General features: G+C 38.5%; 1 protein-coding gene across 1 annotated transcript in view; it reads left to right on the top strand.

Annotated features, from left to right (window-relative positions):
- The window catches only part of C6H3orf67 (chromosome 6 C3orf67 homolog), a 229,254-nt gene that overhangs the window by 120,275 nt on the left and 87,983 nt on the right, over positions 1–20,996 (top strand). Inside the window, exons 8-12 of the mRNA XM_013346793.2 lie at positions 6,602–6,738; positions 7,362–7,524; positions 9,022–9,096; positions 10,248–10,370; positions 14,774–15,105. Of these exons, the coding sequence (XP_013202247.1) occupies positions 6,602–6,738; positions 7,362–7,524; positions 9,022–9,096; positions 10,248–10,370; positions 14,774–15,105 (830 nt within the window). The remainder of the gene's footprint in view (positions 1–6,601; positions 6,739–7,361; positions 7,525–9,021; positions 9,097–10,247; positions 10,371–14,773; positions 15,106–20,996) is intronic.

Here is a 20,996-nt window from a genome sequence, read left to right as displayed (position 1 = left end):
AAAAAAAAAAAAAAAAGAAAGAAATAGGACATTAAAGTCATATGTTAGCTGCTTAGTTCCTCATAGACCTCATTAATCCCCTTGACATGTGTTGCATTACAATATTCATGAAGTTTTGGTACCTATCAATATAATCATTAATCATCCATTTTTGAGATAATAACAAATGTTTTTAGTTAGATGGATTTAACTGACCCATTGTTAAATGCGGGCAACATTGTGTGTATAATTTTAAAGGGAGGGGCAAATGAATAGAAACATGGTTTTTGAGCCCCCCCCCCCACGCCCGCCACTCAAACTCTGAGCATAGCTTAGTTTCGTCTTTGGCGATAGAATAAGAGTATCACACATAGAGAAGGACTTAGAACTGTATAGGTATCCATCATCCTTTAGGTCTCAAAGAGATTCCCTTGATCCCAAAGATTGGATACCAACACCAACTGAGCAGTTAAAACCCTTTATATTTTTCCTTTGCAACCCCTTACTATAATCATAATTGTTGAATTGTTTATTAATTTATTGAGACTATAAGCTCATTGAATGAGCTAGCGTTCTGTCTTATTCTTGTCTCACTCATGGCCAAGGGTTAGCATCTCACCAGGACTAAAGAATAGATGAAGAACAGAATAAATAACAGGAAATAGACTGTGTAAGCTTTGAGTGCTATTCAAGATGGAAGGTACTAGCAATCTACCGAGCAGCTACTCCTTCCAAGGCACCACATGAAGTTTGCAACATGTGTAGTTTCATTTAATCTTAACAGAAAATGCTATGACTTAAGTATGTTGTTTCCCCAAACTTATGAATGAAGAAATAAGGCTTAGAAAGGTCAGATGCATTCTCCACCATACTAGAATAAGCCTTTGCTCATGTTTCGTTACATACTGTAAAACAATACAATGTGCTAAAATAAAGATAACCCGAACTCTGGAGCCCAGGCTCCAGATTTCCTTCTGAGCTGACTGTGAAATGATAGACCTGACCCTCAGTGCTGAGAGCTGAAATACACCAGCTCTGTCTGGTTAAGCTTTGAAAACCTTGCAAGCTTAAATGACTGTAATAATTACAACATTGTATCCTGAGACAAAAACAAAATGAATGTTTATTTTCTCTAAAATACAATTAGAGAGTACACCCTCAGGTTGTACAGTCTAACTACAAAGGCATGCACCCCTCTGTAAAATAGCAAAATAATTAATGCTAAATCCCTGACTTATACGAAGTTCACTTTCCACAAACTCAAGCAAATGAAACGCCTCCAGCATGATTTTAATCTGATCTTGATATTTAACCTTGCTTTATGCAGATTAATAATCAGTTTTTAAAATAGCTACTTTTAAAATTCAAATCACATGCATTTCTGCTTATGGCTTCCTTCTATTGAGATTTTTCTTGTTAAAGACGCTTTGTTCCTTCTACTTTTTATTTTAGAAACCGAAAACCTAAATTACTTTGCCTTGTAGATTTAAATTAGGAACCTAGACTAACAAATATGTAACATAATGCACATTAAAGGAGAATTATCTTTGACAGTTAATATGATTCTAAGCAGTGAATTATTTGGACAAAAAAAGATTTACAAAACTGGTATGTTCATTGTGGTATCAAGCTTAAAAATATCTTAAATTATGGTGTATTTTTTACTCTTTATAGGTACAAAGGTATTTTTTTAAAACAAACTTAAATTTAAATATACTGTGATAGATTATTCTATAATGAAGCCTTATGATAAGTCTTCTTCTGAGATCCAGAATATTATATAGTAACAGGACAAGACAGTACAGAGGCTACTCCATTTTGTATTCTTGCTAAGGCCATTTCAGGTTTAACTGGAATTTGATATTCTCTATGGAGAACCTCATGGAAAACCACCCAGCTCTATTCTAGAAACCCAAGGTCAAGATGTCCTAGCTAACTTTTCTCAGCTTGTGTTAAACTGCCTGTTTGTACAGAACACCTTCCAGCTAACTGCTTGCCTTGGCTTCTTTTAAAACTGCTTGCTTCAGACCCAGGCCAGCTGGCCTTGGTGAGTTCCCGATAGAACATCCCCATGTTCTCAGTGTGTGGGTGCACCCCTCGCAGTCCTGAGTTCCTTGCTCGTGCTCCCTCTCCTTCTGGACCTGATTTGGACCTTGAGATTTCTGTCCGGTGCTCCAATGTGGGTCTCTGTCTCTGTCTCCTTTCATCGCCTGATGAAGGTTAATATTCAGGAGGATGACTATATGTTTTTCTTTGGGTTCTCTTTATTTAGTTTCTCTAGGATCACTAATTAAGGCTCAATGTCCTTTGTTTATGGCTAGAAACCAAAAAGCCTGGGATAAAACCGGACTCGCTGAACATAGCGGACAATGAGGACTACTGAGAACTCAAGAACAATGGCAATGGGTTTTGATCCTACTGCACGTACTGGCTTTGAGGGAGCCTAGACAGTTTGGATGCTCACCTTACTAGACCTGGACGGAGATGGGTGGTCCTTGGACTTCCCACAGGGCAGGGAACCCTGATTGCTCTTTGGGCTGAAGAGGGAGGGGGAATTGATTGGGGGAGGGGGAGGGAAATGGGAAGCAGTGGTGGGGAAGAGACAGAAATCTTTAATAAATAAATAAATTAAAAAAAAAAACCTGCTTGCTTCTGGGAAGTATTTTCGCCCCCGCCCCCCCACGCAGCTGCCAAGTGAGATGCCAGGACATGGTTTCTGCCTTTAAAAGGCCCATGTTCTCAATACTCATGGTCACACCTAGACCCCCCCAACACTTGGGTGTGGTCCCAGCCAGGTGGAATAAAGACTGTCAATTGGCTATAAACTATGTCTGAGTAGTCATCTCTGGCAGGCTACCCTAACACTAATTTTCTGTGATTTAAGATGACAGCATTTCAGGTTTAGCGGTATCTTTAATAATCACTTCGTGTCCATCACTGAGTAAAAGACTCCTTTAAGAACATGAGTGCTCTGAAGAAAAGGGGAGTCACTTTAACTGGGAGCAGAGAGGGAGGTTAATGTACAAAGAGAGGGACGGAGGATAGATAGTAACACTAATGATATTCGAAAAAGCCATCGAGGAACATTATTTTAAAAGCATACTTTAAAATACAATATGTGCCTTTGCCTGTGTGTGTGTGTGTGTGTGTGTGTGTGTGTGTGTGTGTGTGTGTGTGTAGTGTACAGAGTTTAAATGAAGTTGCACCACTTGAGGTAATAATACTCGCGACATGACCCAGAGACTGTCTAACAAAATACACTGTATCAAGCATAGGAAACCTTCTTCTGAGTCATTCATTGGTTATGGGAGAGTACAGGAGACTCCAGAACAAGATAGTCCTTTGCCATCGCCCTTAACTGGGGGCTTATTACTGCAGACACCACAGTCTTCAGACACAGGACTTGGAGGATTCAAGCTAGAACTCACTTGACCGTTTCCCCCTAATGACTAGGTCTCATAATATCAGAGGGTGCTGTAAAAGCTTTCCATAGAGAAAAGTAATCAATAGACCTGCCTGGCTGTATAACCTATGAACTAAAATGACTAGCCTGGCAAGGTATCCCCAACAATAAAATAGTGGTAAATATTTTAGGGATTATCAACAGCTTTCTAATTGCATTTAAGGTTCTCTCAATAGGAGTGAATTTATGCCTGATTACTGCAAACCTAGCCAGCTACCTAGAGAAGCACTACTGCCGTCTCTCTAAACTAATAAAATTTCCAAGTTGTATTCTAATAATACTTATCCTCATGCCAACAGATAAGTGAATCATTCCTCATCAAAGAAGATTATTTTTGTATCAGGTAGAGAATATTAGAGACCCACAACTGGTGAAAATGCAAAGAGTAAAATACCCACCAGGTGCTACCCCAAATTGATAAATCTGTAACATCCCCTACACCTAAGACTCATGAAACATTGGGGTGCAGGGGGTTGCAATTGCCACAGGGCCAGGTTGCCCTGCTGTTAGACAATGTCTTCTAGATATGATGAAGAAGCTATACCCATACCCATGAATTTTCAACAGTACGGTTGCATAGGAAAGACTGGCAACAGCAGTTGATATGCCAGTGTGGCTGGGGGAACTTCACGGAGTCCCGTTCCTACATGAAGAGCCACTGACTGTGGCTGCTGAGGGGGAGAATCAGTTTCTCCAGGGAAAAGCTCCCTGGTGAGTTACCTAATCCCAAGTCTCAGGCTGAAACGCATGCCACCCTAAATAGACTCAATAGGTCTTGTCTGTGTATGCATGTGCACCTGCATAAGTGTGTATATATATATATATATATATATATATATATATATAACAATAATAGAAGAAATCCTGAATTTAAATGGAAGTGGGTATGAGCCTTGGAGTTGGAGAAGGAAGGTGGTGTTAAAATAATATAAATATAGTGCTCACATTAAAAATTCTCAAAAAATGAAAAAATTTAAATGAAAAAGTATAAGTATGAATAGTTGATATGTCCATTTTTTTTTATTGTGACTGGAGCTTCGTCGGTGTGATTGCTAAACTCCCCAATCCTTGTTTTACTCTTACATTGCATCCATAACTTTGGCGAAATTAAGTCATTGTCTCCCATTTACCAAACTAGGTTTTGCAGACAGGTCCATAGAATAGAAATAAATGGTCTTTCACTGAAAAGAACTTAAACTGGCCGAATGAAACTGAACTTCGATGGAGAGTATGAGGAGAAAGCAGAAGAAGGAAATTGCCTTGTGAAGGAGAACTTGTAACTGGGCAGTCCTCAGGGCAGGGAAGGCGCCGAGAGAGTGCAGATCCAGAGGCCCACACTGTACCCACTGAGCTTCTCCGTACTCTGCACCAGCCATTTCCCCAGGGAAGCCGACCTTAGAAAACAATGGTTCTTCTAGGATGTGTCCTACTTGACCATCAAAAATACAAATGACATTTTTATATATTTTGTATATTTTATACATAAAAAATATATTTATGTATATATTGTATATAAAATCCATATACAGATCTGTAATGGATTTTATGAATAGCCTAGAATGAGAAACTGACTATGTTCTGTTGGTTCAAGTGGATCTTTATCAATGGATGGAAAGCTATACATGCACACATAATGTCTGTTTGATAGTAGGAAGTACGCATGTCACCCAACAAGTGGGAGGCTGTTGTGAGAGCCCTGCTGACATTCAGGGCCTCACCACTCAGGCATCCTCCTTGGGGGTTGGCACGTAAACCCCAGGTGGGTCTTTTTTTTTTTTTTAATTCTAATCATAATTAGAACTATCTGAGAGTTTTAATCCAGCTTCCCTTTGTACTCTTTATAGCCTTTGTATGATAAATTCATTTTCCTTAGCAAAATGTATTAGATGCCCACTCTATATCAAGATGTCAAAAGCAAGCCACCACTGACTTTGCATCTGTTAGAACACACACTACCCGGAATGCTATCCAGATGCAGAAAGGTGAATTTCCAGCAAGTTCTGTAATGAGGGAAATTACCCTCCTGAGGAAGATCCAGAGCCGTAACTGAAGAAGTGGTATCTAAAACATAAAGACAGAGAGGAAGGACATGCCTCCTCACCCCAGGGATGAAATGCAGCGATGCCTCAGGAAGAATGAGAAAGCTAGAGTCTAGAGAGAGTAGCAAACAAAGGTATAAGACCAAGGAGATGTCAAGGCAGGTGTTCACAGGTGATGAGGGCTGAGAGCAACTGGCAAGCCACTGAGTAGCTGAAGTGAAGTGACTGAAGGAGCCAGTACCTTCCTGCAAGACCTCTGGCTGCTTTTTGGAGAAAGAATGATACAGAACACTGAAACAGCCACAGGAGAACCTAGAGTAATTTGTATACTCAAAATTATTTGAGAAATACTATGTACACATTTTTTAAAAATAATAAAAATATTTTAGAGATATAATTTAAATAAAAACATTTTAAGAGAATACCAAAATATATATTATTTTCTTTTTAGGTCAGCAATTTAAGTAAAATTATTACACAGCTAAACAAAAATTGTGTGCTTTCTCGGGCATTTTCCTGGAGATTATCAATCACACAAGTGGCTAATACAGTGCTTGCTCTGGTGGAATGTGATCCCACACAGAGTTCACGGGGCAGTTGGAATGAGGCAGATGCTCTTAAAGCAACTTTTGTAATAACAAGTACAGGATGCCATACCAGAAGGAAGTGCCCAAGTTAAGGCTAGAGGCAGGGATCAGACACTCTGGAAGGAGAGACTGGAGTCTTATGGGAAGCCTTAAAATGCTCAAAGCATATTCTAAATGTGATGGGCAGCCATGTAACCCTGAAGGTTTTCATCAGGAAGTAAACAAAGGGGGTTACTTAGAGGATGGCGAATGTTTCCTTCTTGGCATACAGCTAAATTACTTCCTTGCAGCTTCTCTTCAGGGCTGAATGACTGAATTTGGGAAGTGGGAAATCAGGAGTGCCAGCTACTTCCCAGCTGCTAAAACTCCCTTATCCTTTGCTCTCTTGCCCTATCAGAAACACCATGTAGATTCCGTGCCTCCAATACACTGTTTCATTTTGAATAGGTGTTGATTCAAATCCTGTGACATCTGAACTGCACTTTGATGATGTTTGTTACTTCACCCATTAATGGATTGACTTTCTCTAACAGATCAGTTCATCAACAGAGGGGCAGGCAGCATTCGGAACAGTAAAAGTCAAGATGTTTGCCATATTGCCTTTGGGTCCAGGGTCCTTGGACCACCTCCACTCTCTGGCAGACGGAATAACCTGAGGCTCTCCAGTGAGGTGGGTGAAAGATTCAAAGAGCTTATCCAAGCAAGGGCAGGGGATGGTAAGATATGGGCTGGGGAAGGAAGGGAAGAGAGATAGATAGCTGACTATGTGTGCTCAAAGTAGGCTTACATAAATTTGCAGCAGGAATTTTGGATCTTAAAAAATTTCAAAGTTGTTTCTTTTCTGTCATGTCAACATAATTAAATTTTTGAGAAATCTTTTCATTAAACATGTCTTTTACAAGCAAATATATATGAACGTATTTTGCCTTCTCTGTCAAAAGAAATGTTAGATGTAGACCAGTACCTATACAACACAGATTGTCAAATGGTCTGCTTTTTATTTTGAACGTCCTTCACATGTCTGACATGGAGGATGAATCTTACTCATCTCTATCTGTTGCAATTTTGATTTTTGTGTCTGGGAGACCTGCTTGCCTGCTATTCCCTCTCATGTTATTTTTCTCCTCCATTTCTACTTTTCTCCAATTTTCCTTCCTATCATTTTTTTTCACTGCAGTTACTCTGTTTTTTTCTCACGTATTTGTCCAAGTTTTTTTCCTGTATTGACTTTTATAGAAATTAAAAGTAATTCCTTTATTTTTAAACATACATATTGATTCATTTTCCTTACAGACAGTTAGATCCACTGGGTACAAAAATAGCCAATTGTGCCATCAGCCTACAGTAGAGAAGCATGTTAACACCCCACAAGTGCCCGCATTGCAGATACCTGAGTCTGAGCAGCAAGGAGAGAAAGGAAATGCTCACCAAATGAAGCCAACCACACCTGTTCCTGGTAAGCAAGAGTCATGTAGACAGTAAGAACCAGTGGAAAATTGAGAGGTGTTCTTATTGTGATAATCAAGCCATATTCAGGAGAGGGCTAGGTCCAGAAAAGGACCATTTAAAAATGAAATGGGTGGTGGGAATTGAAATATATGTGGAAGGATTGTCCATGCATTATTTTGTGTGCTCTGTCCTTTTGTTTGTTCTCCTATTTCAGATAGCTGTGGTGTCCTGGTTTTGCTTTCTGATAAAGATGCCAAAGTAAAATAGCATCTCATTATCATTGTATTTTGGAAACTCCATGTTTATTTTAAGTTTTCTTACAATAATTCTGTTTCTGTTTGCAAGAACTTTATTTTCTGTGCTCTTTATTTTCTTTCATTGATGTAAAAAGTGCCTCTATAGAAAGAGAGCCTCTCTTTTGTCCCATTTCAGATTGCAAGCCCAAGTCTAGCAGAGAAGTAAAGTTGATCTGAAGCTCGTATTTATTAGAAAATGGAGACCAGAGCCTGATTTTGAATTGTTTTATAACTTTCTGCCTTTCTTGGTCTAACTCTAGTGTCTAAGGAAAGGGAGAATTGATTTTACTTGAGTTAGAAATGAATGATAACAAATGGCATGAGAGGGACTGGAGAGATGGCTCAGTGGTTAAGAGCATTGCCTGCTCTTCCAGAGGTCCTGAGTTCAATTCCCGGCAACCACATGGTGGCTCACAACCATCTGTAAAGAGGTCTGGTGCCCTCTTCCAGCCTGCAGGCATACACACAGACAGAATATTGTATACATAATAAATAAAATATTTAAAAAAAAAACCAAATGGCAGGAGAACATGAGTAGCGTAGTCCCGATTCTACCAGTGATTGTCTCTGAAGCCCGGTTCAAAGTTCTTCGCCCTTGGAACCTCGGTTTCCTCCTCTATAAAACAAGCCAAGCATTGCGCCAGTGGGAGGTGCCTCAGAGGGTTGCTGTAAGGAGCCAATGACATAACCCAGTGAAGTGTATGATATTGCTCTGAGAAATGAAGGATTTAGGAAATATTAGCTGCTACTATAACTATTATTTAAATGTCAAATTATACTTCAGAATTCTTCTCCAGGTTTGATCTCAGCTCGGCAGTTGTCTTTAGAAAACTCCTTATTCTGCTACATTTCCTCTTTATAGGAAAAGGAATTTTCTCTCAGTTTCATTTTTTTATGTTTTTTAATATAGCATGTTGCATGAATAACACAATCCACACTTCTTTCGCCCTCTATTCTTTGGATAAAATTCATTACTTCTATAGAAAGTCCAATGTTGAAATAGGCATTAATGCCTATTTTCTGTAAAGGACTAAGTTGTGTCTTTTATATAGCCACAAATTATGTCAAAATGATATCCTCATTATAGTGATAAATATATTTACTGGAGTATTTGAATGAATATAGTGCTTTCTGTTCTGGCTTTTGTTCTCTGGTATGGAAATTTACCAACCAGTCTACCTATTCTGTACCCAATCCCCCTCAACAAGCATCAGCAGGGCAGAGCAACAACAGGAAAGCTCGCTTGAAAAGTACCAGCGGAGAAGAGGCAGAGGCGCACTGCGGTATGACGGTATTCAGTACTATCTCAGAGCTGCGTATTATTCAGGGCAGTGGGATCTCTCTGCAGGTTGTAAATTTCAAAGGATTATGAGCCAATTCATTTAAAATATAAATGTCTGTTCTGTGGGGATTATGGAAATCAAATTTTCTGCAGAAGTACTGCTCTAGAGTCTGCCCTAAGAGAGACAAGCTGGATTCAATAGACAGGAGCTCGAAACTCTCCCTGTCCGCGGGCTCAAGGAAGCTTAAATTACTGCTGCTGTTGTTCCTATAAGGGACCCAAAAGTGACTGAGGAAATTCCTGCCTGAAGTCTTTATTTACATAAATCGAACTTTATTATCATTTTTCATATTTAATTTATGTCTTTTCTTTTAAAGCAGGCTTTTGCTACACTGCTGTTTCTCCCTTCGGAGTTTTGCATATGATGTGAAACAGCTTCCAGTGTGAACACTTCCACACTTAAGCATTAGATAAACGGAAGTGGCTGCCGCCGCTAGCCTTTAAAAATGGGATTCAAGACGTGTTTATATAGATTTTCAATGCATATGTTAGTCTTTCCCTTTAAAGATGGGATTTGAGGCATGTTTATATATGTTTTTGATGTATATATTAGTCTATCTTGAATCCAGCCCAAGGGTGTCAGGAATAAATCTGTTAGTACAATTTTGCAAAATGTTAAGATTCAGGCTTCCAGGTTTTGCGGTGTTTTTATCAAGGGTGGGTAAGCAAAGTACTTCTGCTGTAATGCCACATCCATCTTCCGAGGGACACGAAGGAAAGAGCTTGTTTGAAAAGAATTGCAATTTAATTCCCTAATGGAATCCATTTGTCATGGAATCCAAGAAAAATATATAAGATGCCTTTAAAATTATGTGAGTTTGGGAATTTTTTATTACATACTGTAAAATTTAAATCTACAATATCCTCGTACAAATATCAAAGCATTTTTATGGTAAAAATCTACAAAAATGCAGCAAAGCTTTTCTTAAAACATCCAACTATCTGAAGAAAATAAACATAAGCCATAGTAATGCCTCTCATTTGCTTTAAATAATTAAATGAAAAAATATACAAAATTAATACCACCTGTCCAGAACAACTTTTTATAAATATCAACAGAATTATACAATGGAAATATTTCTTCCAATAAAGGTAGTTCCACAAGAAATGGCAGGAATGAAGAGGAAGTAGCCACTGCCCTCAGCATCTTCAGCCAGCCAATGACAGAACCAGTGAGCTCCAGCACTCCAGAACCCCAGGCTCCTGACCAACCAGGTTAGCATCCTTAGCAGTCACAGAATTTTCCTGGGGATGTTGAGGAGTCATACCAGTGTTGTCACCCACTACCAGGAAAGGTGGGGTCCCTGTCAAGGTTCATAGTTTTCATTAATAAAAGAATTTAAGGATGGGCTCAAAGGGAAAGTTGGAAACAATTTTATTAGACTTTGAAAGAAAAACCCCAAGGCAAGCAAGCTGTAAATCTCAGCAGCATCTCTGAGGGAAAGAATTGTCAAAAAGAGAAGGAAAAATGCCTTGAAGTTTGAGTTAAGCCACCATGGAGGTCAGTCAAGTGGTAGACAAGCATAGTGTTAGGGAGTGGGAATTCTGGGAAGGAAAAGTACAGTAGCTCATTAAATGGTTAATTATTCCACCTGTCTTTATCATGATTTAATGTGAACTCATCTCCATAGGGGTGGGTGGTCTTTCCTTCCTGAGAGTTGAACTCTTAGCCAGATGAGTGAGCTGCCCATTTGGTTTAACTTTTCGTATTAAGGATAGCTCGGAATGCCAGACCTTCAACCAGGCCAGAAAAATGGCTTTCCAGAATTGGTCTCCACAGAGCTCTGGATTTAAGCTCCTGTAACCCAAATATTTCAAACTCAGTCATTTCAAAAAGTGATGATACAATCATTAGCTGAAATTTATCATATTTTGTAAATCTAACTTTTCAGCTTCAATTTTATGTCAAATTTTAATGGATGAAAGAGTACTTTAATACCCAGTTCTCCCATTCAAACATAAAACTTGAAAACTTTGAAGCCTTGCCCTGACACTGAGCCCTCCCCAAAGCCCATCATCTATTGTTACGTCCCCATCCTCTCTATAAATGGGGATCACTGCGCCCATCAACATATCTTGCCTAGCAGGTGTTTGCTACTTTTACAAAGGCAAATTGTTTTTGAGTAAGGGAAAAAGGAAAATAAATGAAAATTGTTTGTAGTTTGTCAGTCTTATTTATGCAGTGTTGAAACCTTCATTAAAATGTTAGGCGCAATTAGTGTCTCTAGCATAAATCTGACTGTGTAGAAGAACTAATTAGATGTTTAGGTGATCATTCTTGCATTTATCTTGTTTGCTGCAATATTGTGATTACACAGTAATTTACATATTTCTCTAAGAAAGCACACCAAATTATTCATTACAATTGATATGGAAATACTTGAGGTAAAAGTACAGATCTCTGGAAAGCTGGTGACAGTGAGGTAGTTAGTATACCTCGGTGTAAAACACTCTCTCACTTCGACATTTTGGCAATTAATAATGTTTGGCAAGTGGGTCATGAGAAATTGTTTAACTGAATAGTGAAGATTCCCAGAATCCTTTCTGTTCCCTTGCTTTACACATCCATGCATATTACAGCACATTGGCTTTTATAACCACTTTCAGCCTTTAGGCTCTGCCAATGAAAGTTTTATAAAACACCAGGTGTATATGTATATAAAAAAGACATACAAATCAAGCATATGTAATAATTTCAGAAGATATTTATTTTCAAATAATTTCTCAATACATATATATAAGCATATATATATAATTTTACCATTTGTTAAAGTGGAAAGGAAATTCAAATTCACACTAATGTGATGGGTGGTGGTCAACTATATATTTTAAAACAGAGCGTCATCAGCATTTTTCAGTGCTGACTGATATTTTTGTGTTTATAATTGTCAATGTTGGAAGTGCTACTTCACATAAATATATGAGATGTATATAGAGAGGAGACAAAGGACTGACCAAATTTAACACAACATGGTCCTTACTCAGGAGAAAACCTGCAAAAGGGTCCCTAGTGTAAGACTCAGATCCTGCCTACAGGGTGGGTAGTTGCAGGACAACAAGGGACGGAGATTGAAGCGTTTGCTTTCTTAGCCTGCAGTTAGCCACTGCTGCGGACAGTTGGGAGGTATGGTGTCCAGTGGGATAAAGAGTGCCAAGCCACTAACAGACCATCTCTTATGGTCAGTTTTCTGGGATCAATAGGTCAGGCAAGCAAGAATCTAAAAACCAAGTTGGAACCAAATCATTTTAGTTCTGGGAATTGTGGTTGTTTAACCACAATGGAGGCACTTTACAAATGACATGGTCACAGCTAGCAGCATGAAAGGGCTAGTTCATAAATTACTGGAAACTCTGACCCAATCCTGGGCCACATTTCATTCAGTGATTTTTTTTGTTGTTATTGTTAAACTCAAGCCAGCAGCTCAGACAGTAAGTTTTTTTAATTAAACATTCTGAGGCCAGACATGCTGGCACATGTCTGTAGAATTACTAGCCCTTGGGGAGAGGGGGCTATAGTGTCCCACTCCTTTAACCCTAGCACTTGGGAGGTAAAGGTAGGTAAATCCCTGTGAGATCAAGTCCAGCCTAGTGTACAGAGTGAGTACCAGGAGAGTTGGGGTTACACAGAAGATCCTTGTCTCAAAATATAATTAAAAAATGAAAGAAAAAAATGGAATAAAAGTTTTAACACAATATAATCCAAAGACATACCAACCTAATACTTCTGTTGAAGAATGACAGTAGGAAAATTAAAATCTCTCCTTTATATAATTAGACTGTCATTTCTGTACAAGAACAGTAAACTAGCCAGGCAGTGATGGTGCAAACCTCTAATCCCAGCATTCAGGAGGCAGAGGTGGACAGATCTCTGTGAGTTGAAGTCCAGCCTGGTCTACAGACCTTGTTCTAGGATAGCCAGGGCTACACAGAGAAGCCCTGTCTCAAAAAAAAAAAAAAAAAAAACCCAGAATTTTTTTTTTTATTATCAGTAAAAACACTACAATTCCCAGCAGTCTCAAATCCAGGGGTTTTAAACAGTATTTGCTGGAACTGCGGCATGACTTGTCGTGATGGTATGTGTAGCGCATGTGCTATGTATTCAGCATTGGACTTCAATAAAGTCACACCCTGAAACATGGGTGAAGATTGTCAAAAAACACCTGGGATTCATTGTGTTGTGTTTTGAATTGGTTTGTGACATTTTTGTCTATTCAAAATTTTTTATTGTTAACCAAAATTTTTGCAAGCCCAAAGTAATTTAATACAACCCAGGCTGAAGACCTGTTTCAGAGTAACACTAGATTTACAAAATTCCACTGTGTGCCTAGCTCCATGCAGTAGGATTTGCTGCCCCAAATAGGAGTGTCCAGTCAATTTGTTCATCTCACCTGCCCACCCTGACTCAGACCACCTGTACCTCTGGGCAGGGATGAGATAAAGTAGCTTCAGGCTCTTCTGGCCATGGACCTGAAAATACAAGTCTTGCTCTACCATATTTTATCAACCCCTTTACCTCCCAGTCACTTTTGTGCAGCAAGTCCATGGTAAGTAACTGATGAGTGCAGTCTTGAACTATTTTCCATTTGTGACACCAATGTCATTTTGTAAGAGGTTTCTGGATCTTGCTTTTACAGCGAGGCTTTATAGTTGGCAAATCTTACATGTCCTGCGGTTACTTTCATTGTGATCTTAGCTGTAATAGATTAAAGGGTCCAACATGAATTATTCCATCTACATCAGAGCTGTGCAGAACAGGTGCAAGGCCCAATACTGAAACAATTTGGGGGAGGGGGAGTGCATTCAAAGAAATGGGCTTTCTTCTGTAGTCTTCCCGAGGAAAGGAAGCAATGGAGCCTTTAACTACATTTATGATAAACATTGTCTTCTCATATTGCCTAGATCAGTTATAAAACCTACTTCAGTGTAGTATAAAAAAATGAAAGATTTTTTAAACATTTGATAAAAATTTCATCAGCCATATGCAGAATTTTTAAAGAAAAAATAAAAAAAAATTTATCAAAGCTTCAAAAATTAAATATAAAATTGTATTTCACCTTGAGAAACTATCACTCAGATTAACAGTATTTTTGTACATATAGAGTTGCTTGCAATGTCTGTGAATTATTTCAATCAGCAAGAGGCAGAGAAATAACCGTCAGTCATCATTCCATGGTTTCCTTGATTCGTAACCCACACAATGACCAGATGGTCTGGTTAAAAAAGCTTGTTACGTACTGTACTGTCTTCCTGCGGTAAAAAGGGAGGTATTAGTAACTCAAATCCTTTTAAATTTGGACAACTTCCCTCACTGGATGTCAAGTTAATGAGGTTTTGCTATAAAGAACTTGCTGCGAGACAGGTGATAATTATTTCAGACTTACAAATTTCCTGGCCAGGGTTTCAGCTCAAATGGAGAGCAAGTGCAGATGACTTGCCTGTGGCTGTGGGCACTGTTCTGTGGGTAACTGTTTAGCAAGACACAAGATAGTGGGGGAAATGCCTCCCCTGGCTTCTGTCTTCTCTGATAAACCTCTGTTTCACAAAGTGTTACCCTAACCACCTAAACAAACCTTTATTGGAACCCAAGTCTGACTGTTCCCTTCTTTCCCCAATGTCAGATGAGTGGATATTTCCTGAAAGCACTTCTCTGACTTCTGATCCAGCATGTAGCAGTCAGTCTTCGCTCCTGGATGGGGACTCATGCATTGCTTCACACCTGTGGCTAGAAACCAGCAAGGACAGTGAACCTGACCAGGCAGAGGAAACCTGGATGGCTCCCAAGGACATTTTCACCTTTTCATCGAGACCAAGATCAGCACCTCATGGGAAGAGTCATGCTATGTCCCCAGAGGGGTACCCATTCGTTCTGGACCCTAAAGAGGACAGCAGCGTGAGCAGGAGAGACACCAAGTTGGAAGACAATTTTGACGGCACTGACAGCAGCGAAGAGGTACACAGCTTGAGGAGTAAAATGGGCTTAAGGCACAGTGTCCTACTCGTGCCAGTAGCGTTAAAGCGAGTTGGAGTGAAAGAGTGGGAATCAATTGCTATTTATAAAAACGCAGCAGATTGCTATGTCAGTCAACAGTTCCATCGGGTTGTTATGGTAACTCATAATTTCTGGATTTTTATTATTAACAGCCAATTCCATGTTTAATTATGGAAGCCAGTTTTTCAGTTGTTTATGTTTTTTTATTTTAAGCTTTGCCTCACATAATTAGAAATAATTTATAGTTGATAGCAAGACCACTGAAAAGCTGAGACACCAGTGATCAGGGTCTCTGGAGAGGCTGTGCTGTGGTTGCTAAGCATTCAGAACTGACACTTTTCTGGCTCCTTCCTCCCCTGCCATCTTTTCACCTTAGACCTATTAGGACTCATTATTTTCCATATGGTCCCAGAATTTCGAGAGTTGTGCCAATTAAAGTTTAGATAATGAATCATGAATTAGTACTGGGACTCTCCTTACAGGAGGTGTTTTCTAGAATAATTTAGAATATAAATATATTGTAAGTTAGTAAACTGATAAAAGTTTTCTTATAAATTTGTTGAAACTCAATCTGAATATGGCTTAGAAGTATTTGTTTAAAAACTAATTGCTACAGCTTTATTTGGGGGTATGTAAATTCATCTATGTGTGTGCATACGTAGTTTGTGTGTGTTAGATGCACTTTTGTAAAATGCATGTGGAGTCCTTGGGTATCATTTCCACCACCTTCTTTCTTTCTTAAGTATGGTCTGTTGCTGCCCCCAAGTTCACTAATTAGGTTATGTTGACAGGCCTAGCTAAGCCTTCCCATGAGCCACCTTGCCCTGCTTTATCTGTGAGTGCTAGGGATCAAATTTGAGACTTTCTGCTTGTCAGGTAAGCACTGTACGCTGTTCGTATCGTTATGTTTATATTTATATTTTCAGGGTTTACTTTTCCATTTTGAAACAGGGTTTCTCTTTGTAAGAGTCCTGGCTGTCCAGGAACTTTCTCGGTAGACCAGGCTGGTCTTGAACTCAGAGAGATCCGCCTGTCTCTGACTCCCAAGTGCTTGGATTAAAGGCGTGTGCCACCATACACAGCTCTTTTATCTTTATTCTTAACAATGGTAATTCGTATGTGTTGAAGAAACATTTTAAAAGTACCATAGTCAAGTTAAAATTTAAGGAAAGATGTGCAAATAACATGACATAGAAATAATTAGAAATCTCTTATACGTGCTTACGAAGTTTTCATAATAACTATAACTGAATGAGAATGCCCTGTGGACAGTGCATTGTAGATCAGGCCCGTGCTTCTATGTGCAGAGCCAACCAAGAATATGAGGACCTTGCTTAGAGCTTTTACAGTAATTATGGGGCTTATATATTCTAATGAATTTTGTCAACAAAATATATGTAGAATCCTTTTTATATAATATCCTGGCTTTTGCATGTGCTAAATATAGTGCATTTTCATGCCACCATGTTAAATGTTGAACATTTAAATATTATACATACCTATGTCTTTCTTCCCTAAATCATCAAGCTGTAAAAAATTATAAGATAGATTCTTGTCTTCATTATCTAGTAGGGCTTCTATCCCATGTCATCACTTCTAAGTTTGGCCAAGTGTTTTGTTTATTCTTACCATTATGCTTCCAAGGGATAGACTTATGTCTTTCCAAGGAGCACATGGCACCATCTTCCTTTTCTAACCCAAAAGACTTTAATAGTGGAAGTGTCCTGACAGGTGGGAAATAGCAGTTCTCTGGGAAACAATGAAAACAGTTTTATGAGGAACGACTCCGGGAAGAGCACGTCATGAGGAACTTAAGCTATTCTGTCCGTCTCAAGCAATCACATTTTGAGGGGAAATGCAGACTTCCAGTTCTGTAGGTTTGAATTTGATTCCACTTCATGTGCTTTCTTTTTCTTCTATCTCTTCTACTTCTGATGCCCTTCCATTTTTACTATACAAAATGTATTTATTGATAACTCTATCAAATGGAAAATAAATTCATTTTGCTTTTCCCCCACACTCTGACTGATTAGCCATCTGCTCGTCCTGTACCATGCCTGTCTGTGTGGCCAGGAGCATGTGGCTAGAGTCTGTGGTGGGACCATCTCAGTGCTCACACCTGCCTGGCTCACTGTTATTCAGAGCCTCCAAAGGCCAACAGAGAAGCCTTGCCATATTATGGACTCAGAGACACTAATAAGACACAACCCAAGATAATAAAATATTAACAAAATAAAAGCTGAACTACATTCACTTACATAAGTTTTGTTACAGAATTGATTTCCTTTTTTGTTTGGTTGTTTAATGGGGGGAGGGTGTCATGCTTTTTTAAGGGATAGCTTCTCTCATTTATTGATTTCTAAGCCTTGGGAAATTGAGTTATATTTTTTAGTATTTATTTTATATACATCTACAAGTTTGAAGAAAGATTAGTCTAGATAATTGAAGCATCCTTAATATTAGCTACAGTGTTTTAGAATGTTACATCCTTAGAATAACATTATTATAGTTAAGGAAAACATCTTATTGTACAAATAGATGATGATTATTTATTGTACTTGAAACTTATGATCAGTAATTTAAAAACTTTCTATAATGCTTGATAAGCGAGTGATACTTAAAAAGAAACTAGTTTAAAGTCAGTAACATATAAACCAGGTAGAATCAAATTATGCTGTTATGATAGAAGAAAAGTACACATTCTGTAGTAAAGACTTCTCCAAGGAAAGCTCCAGTGATATATTGTCTTTATAGTTTAAGGTGATACTACCTTAATTAATTCACATCTGAGATCACAGTTTGAGTCACAAAAGTATGAATTTTTCAAATATTCTCTTGTACTATCTGCTTGGTGTATATTTTATTCCCCAGGCTGTCATATATACTAATAGCTGGTGCTCAGTTAATTTTGAAATTGTACCTTTTATTTGAAAAGCACATTACAGAAATATATTTCATGACAAGCTATAAAACTGAAAGTACCATGTAAAATGAATTATCAGAGAAAAGCGATTAAAACAGAGGGCTTTACCTACTGCCACATCATCTAGAAGAGGCCATTCGGTGTTTCGTCATTATCCCCAGGAAGGCTAGTGGATGCACTTTGTGTGCAAGTTGAACTAGCTTTAAATTTGTTTCACTATTCCCCAATTTAATTTAACTAGAGCCATAGTACTGTCACTTTCCACCACCCCAGTGGAGCCTTTGTAGCATGTGCGTACAGGAGAGGATGGTTTCAAATTCACATACTCATCCTCTACAACAATTCAGATTGGAACATTTGGCTCCCAAAATATCCATCTGAGATACAAATTAATATAGACTGACTACTGTCATACTCAGATTAGATGGGAAACTTTTCATAACTTCTTTCCATCCTTTGAATGGAAGCCTGCAAGGGACAATTATGTAAACTACAATGTTAAATACCTGCATCTCTTCTTTCCCGATATTGTTACTTTTAAGTATTTTTTTACATTCAGTAAAGCTATTTCGCTTTATGCTTTCTCCTAATAGAATATTACTGGGTTATACTATAAGTTATTCACCTCTACATTCCTTTGATTAGCTCTTTTACACATCTGTATACATATAATGGAAAGTATGTTTGATCCACATATGACATTTTATGTTTCTGTATAGTATTAGGAAAATGGAAGGACTTTAAATATATTACCTCATATTTTATTCCTGTATTTTGTGAATTACAATGTAATGTCCTCTCCAGTCCTGTGTGACTAATCCTTTCAGCCTGTTTGATTCAATATGTCTTTATTATTATCCACTGAGACAGTTCTGAAAAAGCCACAGGCCTCGTGGTCCCTCCTACTCTGCGTCATTGTATAGGAGGTGACAGAGGCATAAATTACTCCTCTGCTTAAAACCCAACATTGCATCATTTTGGGTAGAAGCCACATGCCTTGCAGATCAATGTTCAGTTTTGAACAGTACTTTCTGTAAGAACTCTTTAATATCAAATCTACCTCATTGGAAAATATAATCTATCTTGAACAATTACGAGAACCTTATTACTTCTTCAAATATTCATGAGCTCATACTTCCCTGCCCTGTGCACTCACTGCCTCACAGCAGAATTATGATACTGGAAGAGAGATGATTTGCTCACTGAGTATCAGACATGGCGAAGGCCGGGTCCTTGCTGAGAATGTCCATGTCTTCCTTTCAGTTTCTTTACAATGGAGTAAAATGAAAGATAAGACACTGCTACCACTTTTTTTGTCATCCTCAGAAAACTGTATTATTACTTTGACAGATTCCCGTAATAGCCAAGAAGTCGAAATCCTTTTTGGAGATGGTTGTTAGGAAGACATTTAAGAAACATTGGAATGTCCAGTCTTGTTCATGAAAGAAGAAATTGGGTTTTCATTTTTGTAACTATATAGCTATAATTTGTCCAGGTAACTATGCTCTTTCCACAACAACATAAGTATTATCTATACTATCTCAGCTGTTTGCCAGCTCTGTTGTCTAACTGAAGGGGTTGTCAATTAGCACATTTAAAATTTTGGCCAAATGAAAACCTCCACTCACCAGATTGCAATTCAAGATTGCCATCAAAGGTGAGCTTGGAATATTTCGGATTTTTTTTTTTTTACAGAACTTTTAAGAATGTCATAGACTTCTTTTCTTTAGGTAAATACAATCATCCATTTTTACAAAGGCTAGCATGAGTTCTGGCCTGACTCATTCAACATGAAAGTTGTGATTCAAAGAGCCTGGGTCCCATCTGCTCTAAGTCAGTGGCCCTCAAGAGTCATTAAAATTATCTTTTCAAAATTATAGCTCAGCAAGAGCCATCCGTTCTGTGCATGCAGAAATGATTGTCCAAATGCCCATCTGCACATCCTTCTAAGAAATGTGGCTCAACAAAGGAAGTGCGGGTTCCTCGGGGAAATCATCCCCTTCAGCATACATATGCTGTACTACAGTTAATCAGGCACGCTCTATTGATGTTCCTGGCACTGGGGTTTGATTGAATATTTAACAAACAAATGTTTCTAAGCCCAAGTACAGGTGCTTCAAGATCTTTAGGGTTTTTAAAATGTATGTATTAAGTTAAATCAAAATTGTTGTGTATTTGTTCTTCCGAGAAAGAGATGAGCCAAGGATTGGAATGGGAAAATCGTAGATGCCTCTTTGCTGCTCTGACAAAGTTCATTCAGCTGCTGTGTGAGTTTTCAGTAGCTCCCTGATAACCAAAGGGAGAATGTGGCTATTCAGTTCATTCTTAGGAAGCCAACTTCTCATGCTTGTAACAAATGCATAGAGCTCACCCAGAAATTAACTCACAAGCAGATTGAGCACTTACATATGTGAAATCAATGAATGACATCTATATCTTATAAAAGAGGCAGAAGTATTAATGAAGAAAAGATCAGGGTGCTCTCAAGTGCCTATCTCTTGGTGAAGAATGTAGAATTTTCCTCTAAATGAGAAACTAAACCAGGTCACATCAAACTATTAATTAAACTTAAGCTTCTGTCTTATCCTTCTCAATCATCTCAGTTCCCTTTCTGAATCTGGAATAAACTACAATTAATGGTTCAGGGGGAGGCAGTGGGAATGTATCTATGGCTCCCTGTGCAGATTCCCTAGTTTGTATGTCCTTTCTTTATATTTAAAATAGCACAGAAGTACATTATCATGGAAGTATACTCACTGGGGTATACGACTACCTCTTGGCTGATAACCACACCAGGATATAACTTAAGAAAAGTGTGGCCGGGCGGTGGTGGCACACGCCTTTAATCCCAGCACTCGGGAGGCAGAGGCAGGTGGATCTCTGGGAGTTAGAGGCCAGCCTGGTCTACAAGAGCTAGTTCCAGGACAGG

Source organism: Microtus ochrogaster, chromosome 6, assembly GCF_000317375.1.
Source record: "Microtus ochrogaster isolate Prairie Vole_2 chromosome 6, MicOch1.0, whole genome shotgun sequence".
Taxonomy (NCBI): Eukaryota; Metazoa; Chordata; class Mammalia; order Rodentia; family Cricetidae; genus Microtus; species Microtus ochrogaster.
This window is presented reverse-complemented; position numbering and strand designations above follow the sequence as displayed.